Source organism: Bradysia coprophila, unplaced genomic scaffold, assembly GCF_014529535.1.
Source record: "Bradysia coprophila strain Holo2 unplaced genomic scaffold, BU_Bcop_v1 contig_24, whole genome shotgun sequence".
NCBI lineage: Eukaryota > Metazoa > Arthropoda > Insecta > Diptera > Sciaridae > Bradysia > Bradysia coprophila.
The window spans coordinates 2,197,495-2,222,242 of record NW_023503501.1 but is presented as its reverse complement, the minus strand read 5'-3'; the positions used below and the strand labels follow the sequence as shown (position 1 = coordinate 2,222,242).

The window sequence follows — 24,748 nt, the reverse complement described above, 5'->3', positions numbered from 1 at the left end:
TAATCCCATAAAGCAGAACCACAGCACCACTTCTAGCATGAACACTGAATTGAAAAGTGTCAAATTTGGAGGCTTAAGTGATAAGAGTCACCGCTTAGGATTGTTTGAATTGTATGATTTAAATCATACAACCAAAAAAAGTCATCTATCTTTACGAAAGAGACCCAGTGCCGACTGATTTCATCGACATCCATGCTAGAAGCAGTGCTGTGGCAGAACCGAATTTATTGACGAAAATGAAACGGGAGGCTAAAGCATTAGATATATTTTCAAAACTGTCCGCATCAGTTCGCTTTATTACACAATTTATTCAAATTCTATAAACACTTGAGTACAAACCGTATCCACACACAACGCATGTTGCAAAGAAGCGTTTTATTATTAGAAGATAATTATAGGTACTATTTTCACACAGCAATTACGCGGCCTTAAATATTTGTTTAATAGGAATATCACAACAATCAACATTTATAACTTGAAATAAGCAGCTAACGTTGGTTTGCTTTTGTATAATAATACCAACGAAACCTACGAACACTCACACGTAAATAGTGAGTATTTTTGGGTTTTTTTTTCTTCTCCTTCAATCGTTCGTTCGTTCGTCGACTGATACGTGAATGTTATATTTTCTTTAAGAAGCATGGATCTGTGACGAACAATAATATTTATTTTGTTTTATATACGTTTTCTGTTACAAAATTGAAAGTTAATTTTATTGAATTGTTGTATGCGCACAATATGATTACAAATTGGACGAAAATACGACGAAATGTTTGGTGAATATGAAATTATATCAGCCAAAAGTGGTTGGGTATTATAGTCTCTTTGATGGACGTCATCATAAAACAATGTATTTTGGTGATAAAGTTGGACGTACTTTTTGGAAGAGATTTTTTTTTTTAATCGAAAAAGTCTCAGATTGAGTGAATGCATGAACATTTTACCGCTTTCACGCGGAGAATTTTGTTTTCTGCGACAATTTCGGATTCGGGTGCCAATTCAGGTTCGATCCGAACCGGATTTCAACCCGAGCCTGAACGAGGTTCTGGTCAAGTACGAATCGAACCTGAAGCCTTTGTTCAGCTTCGAGCTCCGCTCAGACCGAACCCAACCCATTCCAAGAATTAATTGATACTCATCACCAAAAATGCCAAATATTTCTTATTAAAATAAACAAATTTTCCAGCTTAATTCCATTCATACATATTACGATGATTGCAAGCGTGTGTGTCTGAATTTTCGTGCTACAAATCAATTTGAAAATGTTTTCAATTTTTATCGACATTCATTTATTAAGTCACACGAAGCCAAAAAGTAGATGTAGAAAAACATAGAAAGCGTATTATATGATGCGCTTCAGCCAACAGCTGGTAGTTGAGAGTGATGTGCTAAGTTTAATTTTAGATTTAGAGTGATTATCGATTTTAATAATAAACGGATCTTAGGACGCGGTGTGTTAGATTATTTTAATGTCTTTCTTTTCGACTTGAACGAATTGAATAGGTGAGATTTTTCGGCGGACTTGCGTTGCTACTGTCGTAACCATAGAACTTATTGTGATTACGTAACTGGTCACTTTTAATTCAAGTTGGTATTTTTGATGACATAATAACCGTCTAACAAATACGAACAATAGTTATTTGTTCAACGAGGGAAGAAAAGTTGGAAATTGCATTTATAGGGTATCGCTCTGTCCACAAGTCACCCGAAAAAAAATCAATTTTTAACTTTTACCCGAGTTAAACATAACCTTTTTCACAAAAAAGGCTTCCGAGGGCAGAAAGGGACCATTTTGTTATCTGCGTTGTCAAAAACTATTTCCCAAATTTCTTATTCGAATGCACTCTACACAACGATCTCGAGACTAAGGTAAGCCCTGTTCATGGACAAAAAATCGTTTAGTGAAAATAATACAACAAAGAAAAGTCTCCGAAACAAGTCTACGCGATTTAAAATTAAAAGTAATTACGTAAGTGAAGAGCAGTCCATTCATCCATTCGGATCAAAATGAAATACACCAAACACAATTTATTATATATACTTTTTGAACATGCAACAAAGAAATTTCGTTGTTTTTATTCATACGAAATAACTTTCTCTAGAAAATGAGAAACCGCAAAATGTACATCAAACGATCACAATAAATTTAATAGAAAAAAAAACGAGAAGAAGACGAAACAATAACCATAGTTGTTGACGTTGTCAGGTAGATTGATATAGAGCCCGTGCACACGGCTAATCGATATAAAGGAAAATCTTTCCGTGAGTAGTGGGAAAATTAAATTCTTGAACGATCTCCGGGTTCACTTTTATCGGAGTTTTGACAACAAAGACGACAAAATTGTGTTTAAAACTAGAATGCTAGCAAAATGAGCCAAACATAAACTTTACAGTAAGTTTTGGTTTCAAACGACTAACAATGACAGTTTTACTTCTTTTCAATTGCCACCATCACCAGCCATACTATGTACGTATATATATTTCGCCAATTTTGCTTTATCTGTTCAACAATTCGTTTCTGAAACATTTAAACTTTATATTTCTTTCGAACGAATTGTCTCATCTGATAGCAAAGTGATTATGCAATGCATGAAACATTTCTGCGACAATCATTAATTAATACGATGTGGATTCGACGAAATGGCCGAACGAAACAGTTATTCTGATCGCATGAATAAAGGAATTAATTCATTCGATTAGTTCATTTACGGTCGTGCTATATGGAAACTGAAGTCAATCTCGGATATGTTGGACGGCAAACTTGAACTTGATATAAAAATTGAAGCGATTGTCTGTTATCATTATAAATTGATATTGCTGCGGTCGGAATTACCGTTTTTTTGTTATTTTCGTACTCAGTATCAGTATCTACTGAAAATTGTTTCATTTTGCTGATGGTGTCACGATTCAACACTTGTTGGTGGCAAAATTATAATTTTCGAGCAATGAGTGGAACTTGCAAAACATCTTCTGCGTATTAAAAACGAACCAAAACATCAATATGAAACCAATTTGAATTCGTACGAATTTCGTCTCAATCACAATCAACACAAATGGGTACCAATTAATGGCTAAAAACTGAACAAACAAATAGTGTGACGTACGACGTTCGTTACGAAAATTAGATACGCAAACAATACGACGAATATTTTTGCACTACCACTACAATCGCAAACACGCATTTTCGTCATCAACAACAATATTTTACGTAATTGAAAATAGTGTACAACAGTGATGAGAAGGCATATCGAACGAAATATGGAAAATAAATTCTCTGTCCCACGATAACCATCTCTATAATTGACTACTGATAAAGCCACTATATTGTCATAAATCAGAACATAATCATCGGTGCGGACAAGCTTTACAGTATAATACATTCATATGGGGCTCATATTATGAGCAGTAAAAAAAAAACATTTTAAAATTCAAAAATGTTGACGATAAGCAGAAATAACAACAGAGCACACTGATAAAGATTTTTTTCGATGATAAGACAATTTTCAATACACATATAGCTTCGGCAGAACGTGTTCCGATTCATATACTGAACATTTGCATTAATAGTTTTTTTTTTTCATTCTGTAAAACATACATACAGATCTGCGTTACGATCTTGACACAAAACGAAACATGTCGCAAAACATGGTCTGTTGTATGAAGCTATATAGATTCCTAATATGATGATTTTGAGACTTCCTCGTACAGTGAACAGTGAACAGTGTACGCATTTTAATGGGCAAAGACTGTGATTTATATTATAAGATAAGATGATGGGTGTTGTATATACACACAATAAATTGCTTATGGTTTCAGAGACAGAGTGTTTGTGTGTGTAAGTAAGAGAGAGAGAGAGAATGAGAGCTTGTGATTCAAGGGACGAATACAGTTATATTTTGCAAGGAGTTTAGGTCGAACGTAATGAGTTTGGAAAATCTAATGTTGAATGTGGTTCCGGATACATTAAAATGTACAGTATAACAATAGGTTCGGCTATACGTTTTTCTGCCACCTATAATTGTTGATATTGGCTTCTAAGCAAAGCGGGTGTTGTTTTTATTTTTTAACTTTTCATTCTGCAGGTATAACTAGAGGTGTGCACCGCCGATTTTACGCCGGCGCGCCGCCGATTTTTTGCTAAATTTTCGGCGCGCCGCCGCCGAAAAATTATAGCTCACGCCACCGCCGCCGCCGATTGTATTTTCGTCGCGCCGAAATTTTATACGTTTAGTGCTTTCAGCCATTTTAATGGGCGGCAATATAAACTTAAATTGAAAAATCTATACAAAAGTGTGCGCCTGAGTACAAGGTTTTAGCAAATGTTTATCTTTCTTAATTTATAAGTCAGGTTTCTATATGCTGCTATGTTTCTATATGCGTAGAAAGGAGTTTTTTGTTAAAACATACAACTGAGGATGGTCAGATCACGCTGGCCTGGGACCGCCATCGATACCCGAGGTCGAAACAACATTTGTCTTTTCTGTATCCTCACTTAACGTGAACCCTTGGGTACGTTACTCTATCTCCTGTGCAATGGAATGGAGCGCGGCATACGGCAGACGACGTTTCTCTTATTGCCTGTTGATGCAGATAAGAGGAAGAAGAAAGAGAACAAAATTCAGTGCATCAGTCAAAACTGGGTGAATACTACTGTAATTGTAAAGTGGCAAACTCAAGACCTTATGTAGAATTTGGGTGGAAAATGGCGCAAATCACATGCTTCAGGAATTTATAAAGTGGAAAATCTTTCCGGTTTCAAGTTTTTTCGTCAAAAGACGAGACACGGATATCTTTATTTTCAATTTTTAGCTGCTTTATGTACAAAATTTGGGAAATAAAACCTTATTACCGTATGTTGATCCCACGGGGAAGGGACTGTCGATTTTGTGTCCTGCTAATCGGGATGTAATCAGAGGAATTGAGTAAGCAATCGAGCGGTCATGATACGAAACGATTTATTGTAGTGATGTACTTGATGTAAAGCTACAAATTCTGAATTCCACGAAATTAGGTTATGTACACAGTACACAGCTAAACTATGAAAACTTACATATTGTGGTTGACTGCACTTTGACAACTATGCGACACATAATCTACTTTACAGACGGAATTCTCCGGCTATGATTCGATACGAAAGAACTATTAAGTACGGCTCGCTGCGTGATCGACGATTTGTTCAATAGAAATTTCCGAATGAATCGCTTATGGGTCGTGAATTCAGCGTGACGTTGGTTTATATTTGACGTGTCATCTGTGATGAACAAGCTGGTGCCATCTGCACATTGTAGCTGGCAGTAACACCGTAGTCTATACACTTATTACTTATAAATTTAAGTTTATCTAATTCTCTTATTTGCGAAAACTTTCTACTACGATCTCACTCCTACATCGAAGATGGACTAAAGGCAACGGGAACGGTTATTGCATAAATCGAAAGATAATAGTAGTGAGTTTGCGTAAATGACATAAATTATAAGTTAGAAATAAGAAACCTGCAAAACATCTAGTATGACGATGTGACTTAAAATTTCCAACTTATAAGTTGACTTATAGCTTATGTGTCATTTACGCAAACTCACTAATCATTCTTGGATTCATTAAATTAGATGTTTTTAAGATAATAGGTCAGTAATTGTACATTCAAAATATAAAAGGTGAGATACGTCTCAGTTGATTCCCCTTGTATAAGTAGTTGATACTTCAGATCGCAAGATAGTAAGAATTCAGTGTTCGGAAAAAGGATTGCGCACGCTTTTTCAAATGTTTTTGCATTATTTTCGAAAGTTTAGATTTTTTGTAAATTTATCGGCGCACCGATCGGCGCACCGCCGCCGACTATAAATTTCTTTCGGTGCGCCGCCGCCGATCCCTTACCAGTCGGCGCACCGCCGCCGGCTATTTTAAGATCGGCGCACACCTCTAGGTATAACAAAAGAAAAGATTCCAAACTAGCGATCGATTAAATTTGGAGAATATTTTAGACATAATTAGTCGTCCATACCTGCTACACCGATCCTATTTGATGAATGTTAAAAGATGTTGGGGAAAAACTACGGACACATTAAAAATGGTTTTAACATAAAAAAACATTGAAAGACGGATAAGAAAGGTAGACAATGGTAAATTATCAACAGTTCGTTGAACGAATTTTATTTCACTTTTTTTTTATCTAATGTGACAACAGCAATTGTTGCTTATAGATCCTTTTTTCAATAATTAACCAATAATGCTTAGTTTCCTCTTACCAAAAAAAGTACTCCGTGTGAGAGACAAAATTGAATTTTTTCAATTTTTCTTTGTTTATTTGACAGTTTGCTCTCTCACGGCGCTCTAACGGCTCTCTCACGGCGTACTTTTTTTAAGTGGAATGGGCACTTAATCATCATTATCATCAGTATACGTAGCGTGAGCGAATAACAAAAACCAAAAAGTTTTGCCATGTCGATGAAACAGAAAACAAACGGGAAAGCGATTGTATTGTATAAGTTAAATTACACTAAAACCGTATTTATCGGTTTACGTTCAACATTTGTATTCACTTTTTTTTCTCTATCTCTCTCTCTCTTTCTCTATGTGTCAGACTTTCTTCTATTTCATTTTCTTTTATTAAATACTTTCGAACGATGTGTTCAGTTGCTTTTTGCTATAGACTTTCGTTATCCGTTTTGTGTTGTTGTTGTATGAAAGAGATTAGCATTTTAGGACTTTTTTTCATGTGGTCTGAAGTCAATTATCGCATTTACGATTGAACGACAAGACTAACAATTTATTCAATGCCGTTCAATGCATCGAAAATTATTTATCTACCCATTTAACCCCTTCCCATTCAATTCGTTCAATTGTATAATGAACGCGTTCAATTCAATTTCTATTATGAGTTGTTGAATGTAGTTCATTAGAAAATGATATACGAAACATTAGGTTCATAACACAAAAAAAGAACCAGTGTCATCACTCAGACAATAAAGCATGACAATAACTCTTGATACATATTACATTATCATTTTTATAACGTGTGCACATGAAACCACACACATTACCACAAGCCTCTTGTGGAGCTAATAAAAAGCTCCGAATGAAACAATATTTTACACGGGTAGGACATATTTATACTCCTGAATATCTGATAAAAATCAAGTATAATACGGGGGTTATTATAATACACGACGACATCGTCTGTATTATATACGGAAGACGTCTTGAAAGAAGTATATCGACACGAAAGAACGGTCAAAAAGGAATAAATGCCATTATCATTTCTATAAACCGGAAATTCTTATATCGAGTATCGAATCAACAATAATGTTATGTTAGTGGGATCAATAAAACATTTTTTTTTTGGGTGAAAATATTTTTTTTGAGCGAAAACCGACGAAAAGGAAATGCAAAAAAAAAAAAATGAAACGGAACGAAAGTGTTACAGTGTCAATATATTGATTCTCGTCATGTCACGATTGAATGGTATTCAAATTAGGATATTGTACAATTGATGAGGTCTTTTGGACGTTGTTGTATACATCGATTAAGATGACATGCTCCCCCCTCAAAAAAAAAAAAAATTTAAAACCATCACCCACACTAATTAGGGTTACTTAATCATTTTACAACAAATTAGCATAAAAGAAACATATTTGCGTTACTTACTTTGGTAAATTTGCTAAATATCTACTTTGCTTTTCTCGACGCACTTCATCAGTCAACCGTGAATATGTGTTGTTGATACAAACACTTCGTCGTAAATTTGTCTCCGAGTCCTTAATTCTCTCCAATTTGTGTGCGCACAGCTGCAATATCCTTTTACGCTCTTCGCGTAATCGAAATTTGGCTGACATCATTGGAACACGGGGTCGTGTGTGACGCAAAGGAGAAGTACGCGGCGGTCCGAACATATCCGAATCATCGTCGGCGGAATTCAGTGTTGTTGTTGGGAGAGTCATTTCAATTTTGATAATGTTTTTTTTTCTGTTTTTTTGCTGTTGCTCCCTTTTTCGGTTGTGGTTTATTATTGTTGGATGGAAGTTTAATGTTTCCCCTTCCAATGAATTTTCGTTAGCGCTTTTCTGTTGTTGTTGCTTTTTTCGGTTTCTTTTTTTTTCCTTCTTTGCCTTCTTTTTTAAGTTGTTGCTGATTTATACAAAGGTTATGAGTAGGTATTTGTGCGATGTGAGTTTCTTATGAAAATTGGGTAACTGTTTGCGTATTATAAATTACTTGCTTTAAGTGTGAGAATTTTGTCTGGTTATCCTTTTAACAGATTATTTATGCCGAAACTGATTAGTGTTGTAATTTCATTAAATATTTTTTCTTCACTTTAATATGGCATCCAGTGATGAATGTTGAATGTAATTACGTCAATTTAAACAGTTTAAAAATTTATTATTGCACAATGCATGAACGGAATCTTTGCTGTATACAGTTCTTGTAATTGTCGACGTTTTTATTTTTATCAAGCAAACAGTTTGAAGAATATCGGAGCTATTCAAATTGATTAGTTTCACTTTCACAATTCGAGTGGTTCTCTTTCGTCCAAAGAAAAAGACTACCAAAAAGTAGACAATTTTCGTATTCAATCAGTCAATTATATAATTCAGTACAAAGTAATTAATAGAATTGCTCATGCATAATTAAACCAATAGAGCACACGTTTCACAATAATTAATCTGCTTGATAATTGTGTTAGCCGGAACGAGACAACGACACATACATATAAACTGAATGTGTACGCGGGTCTAGGTTTGCGATTTAAATAGCCCGCCTATGATATTTACTTTGTTCCGGATGATTTAGTTTTAATAATTTGATTTCGCAAAAAATGTTCAGTTGAAATGCAAAATGTTTTTTTTTTAGATAACTTTTTTCCCTTTTATAAAAACGAATTGAATCATTCATAAATCACAGCAACGTAACAAAAAAAAACGTGTCATTTAATCTAATTGCCTTATTTATTGTTTACGATCCGATATAAAATCACTAGCGAAAAAAAAAATTAATTATTAACCGCACACACTTCTCCAATTAAAAATAAAATTGTGAACGAGCGAGAGAAAAAAAAACTTCTTTTTCTGTTGTAAAATAAATGACAAAACCACCGTAATATCAACCGTCCGTCCACTTATTTCGTACGAAAAGTAGGTGACCACATTTTTGTTGTTGTTTAATTCAATCTTTAAATCACTTGAATAATATAGAAGTGTTCGGCCTTGCCGCTAGCCTTCTTGTAACTTTTCTTTTTTTTTTCGTGTCTTATATACACACTGCGGAACACTGTGATGCGAAGAAACAATCGACTTCAATGTAAAACGGAAGCAAATTTTGATATTTTTTTTATTTATTAAGATTTTTTCCGATCAATGCGTCAATAAATCGAATATATAAAAATCCAACGGAAAATAAATAATTTTATTTTTTTGAAAATATTTAATCTAAATTCGGAAAATGTCTTGCACTCAAATATCAGTTAACACCGTGTTTAATATTCCAATATTCCAATAAATGAAAATATAAATTACGAAGAGAAACAACAAAAAATCTATTTCCAATTAATACACAATATACACGAATGTTTGTTTGTTGAAAACAAAAATAATATCTCTCTCAAAAAAATAATAATAAAAACAATTGGTCGCACGTAATACATCCAACATCTATCATCAATGACGGCTAAATTGGAACTGTTTCTCTAGTCTCTTGTAATGTGCCATAAGTCCGTATAAAAAACCGAAATGATATTTTCACCAACACCACAACCATATTCTTCACCAATACTACACTTTGATTGAATCGGATTCCCAATGAAAACAGTGTGAGATGCATGGAAATTGAGAAAATTGGTGACAGTGTGTGTGGTATGAAAAAAAAAAAAAAATAGAAGGTTTTACCGAGAACGTACGTATAGCAATGAATAATATGGAATGGAAGATTTGCGGATTTGTGTGCTTGGCTTGTGTGTGACTGTATTTATCTGTATATACACATATAATATCGGTCTTTAAGTATATTCCATATTATAATGAAAAGCGGTGTGCATATTTTTCATTTTTCCTTCACTGTTTTTATATTATCGTGTGTTGTCTAAACGGTGTTTATAGTTCAGTTAAACTTTGCATTTGTATCACATGGCATGTATACACACAATAAAAATACGATAAGTGCTGGTGAGCGTAAAAAAACACACTCTCAAAATTTTAAAACTTTTTTTTTAATGAAAATATGAATCTCGAATCTCTTTTTAATGTTTTATTTCGGTAAATTCTATTCCAACCGTTTCAGTAAATAAATAAATAAATAAAAAAATTTATTGTGTGGTATACGTTTTCTGGTTTCGAATATTGAATACCTCGATTTAATATTCCCATCTATAATTGGACGATTAAATTCGATGATCTTTTCATTTTCGACAATTAATTTTTTCTTTATTGATTCAATAATCAGCATTGTTTCAACGATTCGTTTTACAAAGAAACAAATCGCAACACTGTTGCGCATTGATTAAAAACAGCTGACGTTGATGTTCTTCTGTTATATGCTTTTAAAAGTAAGAATGCAGATTGACATCTTTGTAATTTGGTGATGAAATTTTCGTGGATCATTATATTGCGTACAATGTTGCTCAAGATCGATTTTGTAGCACTAGTCCTGAGTTTTCCATGAAAATATAGGATCTCAGCTACAAAAATCGATTTGTACAACGAGGCGTACTATTTGCGAAACTGCCAACTATAATAGACAAACGCCGAAATAAATGTAAATTTTAGACGCCATTCCCATAAATGTCGTTCATTTCGATACAAGTGCGGCAATCAAGTATATCGTCTCGTTAGGATTCAAGGCGAAATGTACTAGCTGAATTTCAGACGTTTTCGGTTGTTTTGAATGAGTTTAATCGAAAAAATGTCTGTTGCCCTACACTAGTGAAAAGTGTTCGATAAAATCGCACTTATTGGCAGCGCTACCAACATTAAAATCTGTCATATTGAAGTTGTCAAAGGTTACTTCTACTTTTTTCCTTCAAATAAAACACTTCTCATTTTTGGGTCGCTTTTGGTGAAATTTATGGGATTTTACTGTAACCAAATGTCCTAGAAGCTAGAAGTTGACAGTTCCGCGAAGTGCTATATTGACCTAAGTTCGAAAAAAAGCTGGATGGTCTGGAGGGATGAATTGACAGCTGACATCTGTAAGCTGTTCGCTTCTAATAATAAAAAGTGAACGAAAGTGATCAAAATCGAACCGACTATCTAAAAATGTCAGCTGTCAATTCATCCAGACCATCTAGTCGTTTTTCGAACTTAAAAGGTCTATTTGAATATCGTATCTAGTACTGAAGGTAAAGAACTCATCGTTTTGACTATAGTCTAGTTTCAACAAAATTCACTATCTACGGAATCTATGGGGTCCCATGCGGCATCCATGGATATCAAAACAATATCAATGATCGTGGCCACACACAGCACATCCAATGATGGCATCGAAGCACGACTCCCAGCAAACTCGATCTATTCCGTCCTATCTTAGTTCTTATACTAAGTTAGTTCACTGCTGAAAATCTTAGGTTATTTTCTCTGCAAAATGGCAAGAATTTAAAATATAAATTCAGGTTATTCTGAAGTACCGACGGAACACGCACGAGCAACAAATCTATATTAGGGTTACGCATACAAAGGTTCTGAAAGAACAGGTTAAGACACTTACGAAGGCGGGTGAAACACAAATCTTGACAATTCAGACACGTATATTGTTTGAAAAGTCAACTTGAAAACATTTTTTTTTTGTTGAGTTGAAATCGTCAAATCAAATTTTCCAAACCTACAGGCAAATTTTTGATCCCCCTTCGTGATCAACTCGAAAGATTCTTAAACTGTTCTTCCAGAACCTTGACGCATACGACTTACAATTACAAGGACCCACAATTATATTAGGCGAATTTTGGTAGGATTCCTCATCAGGCAGACGTGTCAGAATATAAAAAGATGTCAATGCATGGATCTTGATAAGATTTACCCTTCGGCAATGGCTGTATTTATTTTATTACTAGCATTGTTAGTGTATCCTTAACACTCCAACCTATACTAAAATAATCCCACCTGTTCTGTTTTTCAAAGTCATGCGACACGGTTTTTTTTAGTGTATATTAGGTCCTTTAAATTTGTAAACGTGCCATCGCAAATATACAGACAATTCGAACGCAAATCGTAATAAAAGCGTGTAGCAACACAACACAACTTTGAAAACCTGACCAGAATCACAGTTATATATTTTTTTGGGAGCTGAACGTGTATCGAGCACGTTGCATGCCACTAAGAGAATTATAATTTTATTTTCACTTTTATTGTATTACATAATGCTTATGCAATATGGACTATTTGCATGCTTTTTTTTTCTTCTCTCAATTAGATGAGATTTTAATGCTGTAGAGCAAGGCCTCCCAAATTTAAGTCGGTATTATATCTAGTGGACATGAAGTTTCCCAAACTAAGATCGATAGCTGCGAAAAAGGAGTCTTCAGCGGTAGTCACGAGGGGGTAACAACTGTTTTTGTCTTCTGATTTTTTTTCTGTTGATTTTTTAGGCGAGTACACACACAGTGTGTGAAAAATGACTGAAAAAGCAACGCTCTGCAAAATGATGAAAAAATTACGTCGCGAAGTTTTGAACATGCGAAATAAAGTTTCTGTTTTATGTAATTAGTTGATAATTTCATAGTTGAAGTGCATTCCAGAACGAAAGGGAAATAATTTCAACTAATAATAACTACAGCGATAAACTCTCATAATGACCGTCTTTTTCTAATCTCGTATTTCTCCAACTTCTCTCATTTCTCCATAACGAATATATAGAGAAATGAGAGAAGTTAGAGAAATAAGAAATTTGGAAAAAGACGGTCAATATGAGAGTTAATAACTGTAATCAATAAATCACATAAAACAGAAACTTTGATTCCCACATTTAAAACTTCGCGCCGTCATTTTTCAATCATATTGCAGAGTGTCGATTTTTCAACCATTTTTCACGAACTCATCGTTTGACTTTTTCTGATTTTTTCCTGATTTTCCTCATTTACTCAACCAACATTTTCGTGATGTCAAAAACACCCTAAAATTCCTTTCGATTTACTCAATGATCTATCAGTCTAATACCGCCAATTTTCAAACTTCATCTACCATTAACACGAGCAATTTTCCCAACAGTGGTACATTTTTTGATCACTTTTACTTAACGATTGAACTCATTACTACATACTCGTATTTCTTGATTCTTCTCTAGTTTTTCTGATTTTTTCTTGATTTTTTGTATATTTTTCTGTTCTATAGTTGTTACCCCCTCGCCATCGGGTAGTCATTTACTCAATTCAATGACGAAAGTCAAAACTTTCGTAGGCTTTTTTGAGAAAAACGATTCATGCAACTCGGTAATAAATACTTCTTAAGTGTCCATTCCACTCAACAAAAAGTACTCCGTGAGAGAGCCGTGAGAGAGCAAACTGTCAAATAAACAAAGGAAAAATTTAAAAAATTCAATTTTGTCTCTCACACGGAGTACTTTTTTGGTAAGAGGAAACTAAGCATTAGGCCGACGAATCAGCCCTGAATAATGCTTAGTTTCCTCTTACCAAAAAAGTACTCCGTGTGAGAGACAAATTTGAATTTTTTCAATTTTTCCTTTGTTTATTTGACAGCTCGCTCTCTCACGGAGTACTTTTTGTTGAGTGGAGTGGACACTTAATTTCACATGAGACATTATTCACCCAAGTATTTTGTTTAACCTGACTCAATACTGCCATTTCACATATATTTTGTTCAACTCATGACTACATGACTCAATTTTGTCATTTCTTTCTATATTTTCGTCAACTTATGACTCCATGACTCAATGGAATAAGTCCTAAGCCTATGTGAGTAATTGCTAGTAATTTTTGTCAAAGTAGGTTCTTATGTGAGGTGAGATACCATCTAACAAGTAAAGTAACTGTATTTGTCAAATTGGTCTATGCTTTAGTGGAACATAGATACAGTTGGGACGAATATTTTGTTTAAAGATAATTAATGTCGCAGATGGAATTCACGTTGTCCAAACTGTCACAAAAAACGTTCAAATAGATTAAAACCGAAATTGATTTCCAACAAATTATGTTCTCACCGGAAAAAAGTCTTTCCATAAGGCATCTCAACCACAAAACCAAATTAAAATTGTTATCATCTTTAAGTTTATTTTAAAATTAAAAGATAAAGTCTTTCGGCCGACAATATGTTTAGCACTACAGTATCGTGTATATATATTTGCGGCTAAGATAACAAATAACAAAAAAGATGGAAGATAACATTTTCGAAGAATAAAATCTGAATTCAAAGCTGAACAAGAATTTGGGAAAATTATGACTCACACAGGCAATTGCAAGTACGTACAGTGCAGACTCAAATAATTCCGTTCCTAATCCTTCACTCCTCTTTTTTTTTAAATCATAAATCACTTTCGAATGAAATTATTACGAATTCTTAAAGAATCATCACTCTGTCTTAGTCACAATGCCCTGGCTCCCTTATAACCAAATCATAAGTTGATGTTACGAACTCTCCAGCAAACCACTTTTGGCTTCTCGTATTTGCACAATGTAAGAAGACTCGTCAAAAGTTAAAATGAATTGACATGTATCGTATACGACTTCATAATACACGGTGAAAGAGTTGGGAAACACAATGAACTTATATATGTATACGACGATATACGATTCATATTTCGGTTTGGGAACTGTACTCCACTAAAATGATATTATGTGCCATGGAAAATGGCATAAGAGCGTTGTAGACCGTATTTATATGTACAAACACTTCAAAAAAACATTTTCTACATGACGAAGTATAAAATAATAAAAAAATCTTATTCTCTTTATTGTGGAAAATAAGGGTAGAATTATACGGTGTATATTTTCCGATACATGCTCGTGTATGTGTATTATATGCATGCCCGTAACCCCCGCTGTATTTCAGAAAAATAAGTACAGCTAAAAAGTTGATTTTTTATTATGTGCTCTCGCATCTTTTCAGCGTCGAGTCAAAAGATTCTCTGCTTTTGATTCGGATTACGATTATAATAATTTTCGACGGTGGATACGTTATTATGGAAACGATGCTGTTATGTGGACAGTCAAAGGAACGACTTCTTATTAATTTAGTCATTCGAATGGAATTTCTCTTTTTCATTTTTATTTCTAATCAAATTTCTTTACGACAAAATCCGGATAATTTAGGGTATTGCATGGTTGTATTACATCTACCATTTCATGGGATTTGGGAAGTAATGGATATGTAACGTTGAAAGTTAAATTGCTTTCAAAAATCACATACGTCCCGGAACATCGTACAATAAGCTTCCAAGAAATTTCGCAATAAATCAACCCCATTCACGGTAACAAATAGATAAGAAGATTTATAATAAGTCAAAATGAGTGAAACATGAAAACGTAAAGGCCGCGAAAGATCGAAGAGCGGAGACTTCTAAAATGTCGCCCAAACGTCGTCCAACATAACGCTCACTCAGGTCAGCCTGTTCGTTAGCTTGAGAAAAGTCGTGAAATTGTCCAAATGGAGGTTCTTTAGTTCCATATCCTGGTGGAATTATTCAGGTTTTTCCAACAGCGCGGACCTGATCTGATACAGTGACTAACAATGTGAAAAACCGTTTCGTCTCCATGATCACATTAGCGTTTCAGATTTTCCCTTAGTCGAATATCAAAGATGTTTGACAACTTAAACTACTTCAATTCCGGGAATACCTTCATGAATGGGAACCCATAGAATGTGACTCTATTTGAAACAGCGATTTCATTCAGTGCCGATTGGCTATCTCCGCCCTCTAGATATACTTGGTAAACTCTATAAGAGGCAATTCACAGAAACAGCCTGCACCAATGAGACTATTTCACTTGGAGCCATCATTGTAAAATGTGATTACAAAGGCATTCCTACTTTTTTGGAATTATGCACACAAAATTGTGGTCTAACATGAGTACGGGGCGTCACTGATGCCTTGGCATTAGGAGAACCTCGTCCTTTATAAGTCTTGAGATTGCTGCATGTCCTGACTCAGAAGTCGCTGACATGTGCCCATTCGACCCCATTCACAGAAATAACGGAAAGAATTTGTACCTCACTCACTACCATATTTTATACCTTATTTTGAAGCATCCTCTACCTATAATACTTATGTACTCCTAACTTGTACATAATAACACATAATCGTAATAACTTCCAAACTGCAAGCCTATAACCATTTACAATGCATGACGATGTGTGTAACTGACACAAGTAGTGTTTGCTGTGCAGTCAATAACAATATGTTTACTTACAATCTTATCAATGACATCCCACTAGGTAGTATATATACAAGCTCAGAGCTAATTACGGATTACCCAATTTACACCGAAAAAGAACCGTAAAATCGCACCACACAAATCGACAATTTACCTCCTAGTAAATCTATTTTACTAAAAACTAAATCAATTCGTCACTCTAAAAAAAACAAGAATTTTGCGCTGCTCGGAATGACATACATTCCATCACTTTTTAGTTCGCTTTTTTTTCTTGTCTGTGTGTATCCTAAACCCAAAATGATATTACCAAATATTTTCAAATAAACATTCGTATAATGTGTGATAACATGGTCAGTAAAGCGAAAATAAAAAAAGCAGTTTCGTTGTGCGGTTGTACCGAAAAAGAAGGAAAAAATAAAGAGAAGAAATACCAACAACATGCAGGTCATATTATACATATACACAAAAAAATGTTTCGAAGCCATACTGATCTATACCCAGTTAGTGTAACACAATATAAAACAGCATATTTCTTCACATTCTCAAAATATTATGTATAAAAACATGATTCACTTTACATGTTCATATAAACAAGACAAAACCGAAATGAAATGAGCACTGTGTGTTGTGCTGGGTTATTCATCTTTAAACCTCTCCATTTAATATTACTGTGTGTAATAAGTTCGGTTTGATGCACCATAGTGAATAATACTGTTTTTTCTTTTCTTTGGAAGCAATATACATAAATATTATAGGAACGAAACGATGTGTGTGCTTGCTTATGCACGAAATAAATTTTTTTTGTTCTGATATTTAGAATAAACAAACTCTCTGACAATTTTTATACTTTGTAATAGACAAAGAATTGTTTCCATATGGTGTGTGGCGTGCAGTGAATGTTTGTATCAAGAAGATACTTGAATATTCCGGTATAATATACTTGACTTGGTATTGATATAGGATCGGGTATAAGTATACGTAATATACGGATAATTAGCACAATCACCACTCAACATTTTTTGTTATATGGCTACGTCTACTCTATGATTTTTCGTCTGGAGCTTCAGAAAAATTGTTTCCAATTTTTATGGAAATTTTTCCGATTTCACATTAATTGAATGAAACTCAATTCGACTTATTTTCATATTTCTGAGCGGATGTCACTCTCTGGTCGAAAGTAAATTAAAAATGCTGCAACAAAATCCATAAGTCCTCACAGTAGTTTGGCGAAAGTCAGCAATGGTTATTTGTTTACCATGGGGATTAGATAGGAAATTCCAACAAGAGTGAAAGTTTGCGCCATTAACTCGAGTTGGAATTACCTATTTTCTCTCCTTGGCAAACACATACTTTTTAATTCATGGCGTTCAAAGGCAAAACAAACTGACAGTTACAAAGAGAAAGAAAAACTTTTCTCACCCAAACTGTCATCAGAGATGGAGTCAACGAAACGTCATATTTTCACCGCCTTTGAGCGGAGAAAACAAGCTTATTCACGCCGAACGGATGAAAATTTCTTATTCGTTTCATCATAGTGACTACCTTGAAGTGTATGAATTTTCTCCCCTAAATTATTTCGGCTGCTTGTATTGAGCAATTTGTATCGTTCAATTTTGATTGTATTTCTCTCAGATTTGTAAATAACTTCGTTACGGAAGCGTAACATGGATTATATTGTTGTAAGTAAAAAAACATTGAACATCTGGTCGAAGATGTAATATTCAGGTAATTTTGGTGCACTCAATGCCATAAAACATTGTACACCTTCCTCCCCATCTCAACATCAGAAAACAATAATGCAAAAAGTTTTAAAAAAATATTTATTTTTGCGTGTTACGTTACCGTTACTTCACCGTCACGAAATTGAATTTTCTTGGAAAATGTACATACAGTTCCGTTTCTAAAACCATTCAAAATGTTTGATATTTTTTCTGCTGCTGAATTGATTTATAACAAGATATTTATACAACCCTTGCCACTAAAACTGCAACTTATTGAACAAGTGCCTTGCATTGATTTTACAGGTAGGGTTAACAAAATAATAAATAGTGTCGATTGTTAAAACGTTTCCTAATTGTTTTATGTTGCAAATATCTTTATTGATCCGGTTGTAATTTTGAATAAACGAGATTTTCATCGATTTTAACCTTTTACGATCGGATATATCATCTGTCATCGATAGGAACAACAAACATAATATGAACTTTTACAGTGAAATATATGTTAACAATGAAGTAATAGATTTACCTCCTGGAAATACGTTGACCAAAAGAAGTAACAGTTAAACCCATGCGCCAGTAATTTTTTTTTTCGTAAGACTCGGCGTCGACGGTAGTGTTGTTCCTAGATAATAGTTAAGAACATTAAAGTCTTCATGACACCAGTGGATAAGAAAAATTTTTTTTAGTTGACTGCACACAACAATAAAAGTAACAGATGCGCATGCCATTTTTAAAGAAAAACTAAAAAAATGGCTTGCGGTCGAGGGGGCAACCACTGGCTAAAAATCCAAAAATTCCACTTAATTCCAGAAATTCCCGTTTAGTTCCAAAAAAAAAAATCAAATAAAGAATTAGGCCAAGTTGAAGGACCTTATATGGAATCAATGTAAACATTTAGACATATTTAACGCATTGACCTGGTGTTCAATTGTATTGAAATTAAATTGAAGCGGAGTCAACGTCAGCCTAGTAGTCGATAACGTAACAATGCTAAATATTCCTGAATGTTCTCAATTTAATTTGTACTCGAAGTTCCAATGTCTCCATAAAATTCCACTAGAAACTCCAAAAATTTCCACAAAACTCAACTCGAAATTCCGATACTCCAAAAATTCCACTAATTTCCGAAAAGCCCACTAAAAGTTCCGAAAATTCACTTAAGTTCCAAAAATTCCACTAAGTTCCAAAAATTCCGCTAAGTTCCAAAAAGTCCAATAAATTCCAAAAATACCGTGGTTGTGCAAAAATTCAAATAAAACATTAGGAAATTAAATTGAAGCGGAGTCAAGGTCTCCAAAGTATTCCTAAATATTGTAAATTTAATTCTCACTCGAAATTCCAATATTTCCACAAAATTTCAAAAATTCCATTTCTGCTTTCCAAAATTCAATGGTATTGTCCAAAAATTCCACTCGCATGCGCCGATCTATTAATTATATATGCAGACCGATCAGTGTTAACAAAAAAAAATCCTTAGTATATCGTCCACTGGTCTGTGGTCTAAGGAAGACCGTCTAAGGACTGAAATGTTCTAAAAAAAACTGACCGAAGTACGGGTTGCAACAGACCCAACAACATTATACCGACATTGTGATATATGTGTGATAGGTTAAACAAATTCCTCTAATTCCAGTAAGCGAAAATAATAATCTTATTATGACAATGCTGCCATGTGGTAGGTAAGCAACAGAAAATGGGAATGCAAAAATTAAAAATTCACTGGGAAGATGAAAGAATTACAAAGTAGTTTACAAAGTTCTTAAGAATGAACTTTTACGTTACGACAAAGGTAACAAAATGTCAACAATAAACAACGAAGTTTTTTTCCCTTCTTCTCAAAGACGGATTAATCATGCACTGTTTGTACAACGAGCAAAACATTTTAAACATTTTATCTTGCAAACGAATGGCAAATGGAATTGTGTAAAGAAATAAAAATATTTTTTTTATTGCAGTATTCGTGTGTATGGTTGTAGCATATATACGGTAGGTTTCATTTGAAGAAATCGGAACCGAATGACAGAATATATAAAAGACATTTATTTGAAGAAAAAAACGGCACACAATTTCATTTTTCAATTTCGCTGAATTTTTTTTTTTTGCAACAAGCACTTTGTACTATCGTACGCATCGTTTCAAACATTTTGATTCAATGAAATCGGATTTCAGTACAGCGAAAATCAGATAAATAATGAAAAGCTTTAGAAGTAAAGAAAAATAAATGGAATGCAGCTCACAATCCTTGTTTATTCAAAATATGTATATTGTAGATACGCTGCTGCACTGCATTAAACGGTAAATGTTTTATTTATGTATAGGAACTCCACAAAACTTTTCGCTGGGTATAGCTTACAACTTCCTGCCTTTTACCTTTCGGTAAGTTTGACATTATCTGTCGTCAACTGCGTACATGTAATTTTCAGTATTATGAGTCTTTATACAACAAAAAATCCGAATATTCGACCAAAAACATGTTTCTCCTTCAAATGTATATTCAACGGTGTCACAGAAAATGTATATTTTGTTACACTGATGGAAATATGATGACACGAATGTTTGGTCTGCGTGGGTTTAATTTGTATTAATTTTGGAGAATTTACTCGAATTAGTTTCCAGGATTTTAGGAAATTTAGCATGCCTTCAGATATAAAACTGACTCTAATAAATATCTGTACAGTCAAAGAAAAATAGATTTCGGTTTCTTCAACGAATACAATCCAAACGATGTTAATGAATCCACATGCGATTTACAATGTTATAATACATACGTAAATATCGTAACATTGGTAATGCATGTGGGATAAATTAATAGCATTGATTGGATTGTATTGCCAGTTTCTTATATTTCTTCGACTGTACCTTTCACAGATGGTTGGCGCATCAATAGATTGAATTCGAATCTTTTACTTCATTTTGTTAAACATGTTTTTGCTATATAGAAACGCAATAGTTAGAGCTTATAGAGCTGAGTATTCCAGCCGTCCACTCATTATCCATAACATATGATAACCGTCCGTAACAGGTTTCTAATATATATAAGACCACATTAGGCGAAGGTCATCGCTTATTATTGTCGTTTGCTGTCTATAACAGGTGATTAGCCGTTTCTAAAAAGGTTAAATCACACCAAAAAAAAAACGATTTAAAACTCAGCTCGGATTTCTATCTGTGTATGTGAACTGATGGAATGAGTTTATCGGGCGAACAGCACGAATTTTCCCCGTACTTCAGTAATTCAGTATTACTCGATCACACAGCTTTTCAGTTAGATTTTCATTTATGTTATAGTTGGTATACGATGGTATATACATGTATAACGTATATAAATACATGCAACAAACATTTTTCAATACGGAACATAAAAAGGCAATGAAATTGAAAATGTTTGCATTTGCTTGTATGGGTCCCACTATATCCATTCATATGTGTTAGGCTGTACTATTGTACGTATACGCTTTAGGTAGTGTGTAGCTAAATATTTTTGAAACAACTTCAGTGTTGAGGGGCATTATAATATACACATATCGAAGTTAATGTGAATCTTTTGTTGTATCACTATTTGAAGCGAAAAGCAGATATACTTTTTTTTTCGTGTGGTATAAATAATACGTTTACTTAGCATATAACAATAAAAAATTGTGTATAACACTATTTTGAAAAACCGAAGCACAACTCACCAAATATATACCATACGTATACATTATACTGGGACCGAATGACTTTGTTTATTTATTACGGAAAAGAAAGTAGTTTGTTTCCAACGTTTTTATGTGTTAAGTAAGTAATTAGATTTGGTCTTTGAGTAGGTACTTTTAATGTTTGAAGACATAATAGCAGAAAAATAGTTGATTACATAATTTGTTGGTTTTATTAATATTTTTGTGTGTGGCTCAAATCGCCAGTTGTAGTCACCGATTCGGTGGTGTTTAATTTTCGTCTGTCTGCTATTCATCTGTTATCGATAACGTCGACAAAAATAATGACAAGCTCTGGTTTTATACAGTAAAATTCACGTAAAAAAAATTGAAGTACAAGATTTGAAATCAACCGATTACCGATAGTACATTAATCGATAGAAGTAATAGACCCGATAATAATATTGGTCTGTGACAGGTTAACTTAGTCTCATTTCGAATTGTTTTCGAATTCAAAGGAAAAAAGGAACAGAAAACTGAGATGACATGGTCCCACATCGGTTAATTAATTTATTTTTAATCATTAATCACGCCTATCAGACTGACTTGCGACCATCAAAATGGCTTTTATACCAACAAAAAAACCTTCATTTCATACGACCAAATGTTGCGTTAACTTACAACTGAATTTTGTTTACCGAGCTTGACATTCTTCAAAATCCTTTTCCTCTGAATCTCTTTGTATATTTGAACAATTTATTAAATGTTTTCAATGCTTCAGAAAACAATGAAAAAAGGGAAAAATGACAGTCTTTCTTGCTGTGCAAAGTATTTAATACACAGAAAATATACATAAAGTTACGTCACTCGTTTTCCAACGGTTCTTGCGACGTTGTGATTCTCTTTGTAAACAACTTCTATAACGGAGTGAAAATGGAAAATGCGGAACATTTTCAAAGCGAAATAATTTCTAGATTATAATTGAAAGTAGTTCTGATTGAAAATTTAATTTCGAGTGGATCTTAATAATGTTGAGCTGCCAATAAATTCGAAACGGAGCATTGCTTAAATATGTGCAACATGCTCGTTCAGTGTAGTTTAAATGATGAATAAATAGAGTAATGCTTGATATATGTATTACGATTGACGTAAAATTAATAAAGTCAATTGGAATACTCAACGAACAATAATTTGTACAGTTTATCAATACGATCATTGACTTGGTGAAGTTAAGTGGTCAGCTTAATGGGTCACCACAAAATCTATTCCAGCAAAATAAAAAAGTTGACGAGACATTGACGAAAATGGAAAAATGAAATTTATTAAACCGTCTTCTCTCGCTCTACGTAATTTGATTTTTTTGCACACAATTCTTTACCAGTGTTTTTGAATAGACTTTCCAAGAATTTCTTTTGAGTCTTTTCTTTTAATTTACAGAAGCTCTATTCTTGGCAAACGATTGTTTTTTTTTTTTTGTAGTACGGCACCAAGCTCTTTTTTATCAATTTTCTTCAGTCACTGCAAATAAATCGTTCTTTTCATCAATACGTCCTTTATCGAAGTATACTACACGCAGTCCCTTTGTCGTAAAAATTATTTAGCTGATTCAGTTGTCTGTATGTTGAATGTGTAAAATCTTTTTTTCCGGGGTGGTAAGAGTGAATTAGAGACGATGAATAAAGTTTGCGTTACCGTGTATTAGTTCACAATGCGAAATCAATAGCAGTTGATCTCCTTATTACAGCTGATCGTATTGTTAGCAGCGAATTTAAATTTATTGAATTTTAGGTCATTGAAAATATCGCACACCGAATCTTCGCGACATTATGTACCTGTTCATCCCCACACATATTATTTTTTCTCTAAAATATCACAGTTTTACATAAAGAGAAACTTTTCCGTTCGTTAATGCATAGCTGCGCTAAAAGCTGGTAGATATTCTTTTATTATTATTATTTTCATTAATTCAAAACAAAGTCCGATGAAGTTAAAAAAAAACCGTTCGTTTCGTATACTAGAATTGTTATACGAACGAACAAAAAAGCGAAATTATTTATTTATTTTTTTGAACTCGATGCATCGCAGCACATGATAATCCATATAACAAACGAAGGCATAATACATTCGCTAAAGAGACTGAAGAGTTTCGCTGCAGTATAGTAGTATATTTACACTCTCAAGCATTTGCATGTTTTGGTAGTGTTGATACTATACTCAAGCACATATATAGACATACCATGCACAATCATATACACCGCATGTGCTTCAAAAACTTGATATAGGGATTCAGATATAACGAAATTTTATGTGGTAACAACACGAACAAACTTGGGTTATTGCAAACTTCTAAATAATACGAATTTGCCCAGTGGGTTATTGCTTCTGTTATGCACTTATGTCTTCATCCAGTAGGGAGTAGTGGTGGGTAAAAAACAGTATATTATGGCACCGCTATCGCTGTTTGGTTTTATTTTCCCTTTTTTTAAACAAAAAAAAATTGAATTGAAACGGCTCAACTATTTTGACAAATTAAAATTTAATTGTAACGGTGTTGGAGGACGTCAGATTTTTGGAAAATCCCACACGCAAACGTGTATTCTGTCCGATAATGGCAAATGTCAACGATAATGGTATTTATCACATATGCGCGCTGTTCGGATGTCAAAATTACTTAACTAGAAGAATAATTCAAAAATTACACTTCAGGTCTATGTAGCTGTGTCGCTTTCGCTTATGTGATAAAATAGAGTACACACTTGTCTCTATTGGTCTCGGCAAGCCTCGACTTCTTCGTGACCAGTGTGCAATATATATCAAATATCATCAGGTCGGAGAGGGAGTTTGGGTTTATCTTTACATCGACACAAAAATGACAGGTCGTGTGTCATAATACAGTGTTTAAGGAGAGCGATTTTTGACCACTTTGTTTAAACTGGTCCGGGGTCACACGTCAAAATGAGAGAAATCACATACACATTTAAACTGGGCTCAACTCTCAATTTCTTTTTTTATTGATGAATATTTGACAGCTGACCCCGAGACCAATTAAATTTAACTGGTTTTCGCTCTCCTTAAACACTGTATAC

At 33.9% G+C, this 24,748-nt stretch overlaps 1 protein-coding gene and 1 long non-coding RNA gene across 2 annotated transcripts in view; one reads left to right on the top strand and one right to left on the bottom strand.

Annotated features, from left to right (window-relative positions):
- LOC119077811 overlaps positions 1–9,672 on the bottom strand; it is a 22,878-nt gene extending 13,206 nt beyond the window's left edge. The window contains exon 1 of the mRNA XM_037185122.1: positions 7,645–9,672. Within this exon, the coding sequence (XP_037041017.1) occupies positions 7,645–7,937 (293 nt within the window). The 5' untranslated portion in view covers positions 7,938–9,672. The remainder of the gene's footprint in view (positions 1–7,644) is intronic.
- On the top strand, positions 6,476–24,748 carry LOC119077812. The gene is made up of 3 exons (XR_005087880.1): positions 6,476–6,485; positions 10,693–10,694; positions 24,558–24,748. It is a non-coding gene; the product is annotated as an uncharacterized LOC119077812 (long non-coding RNA).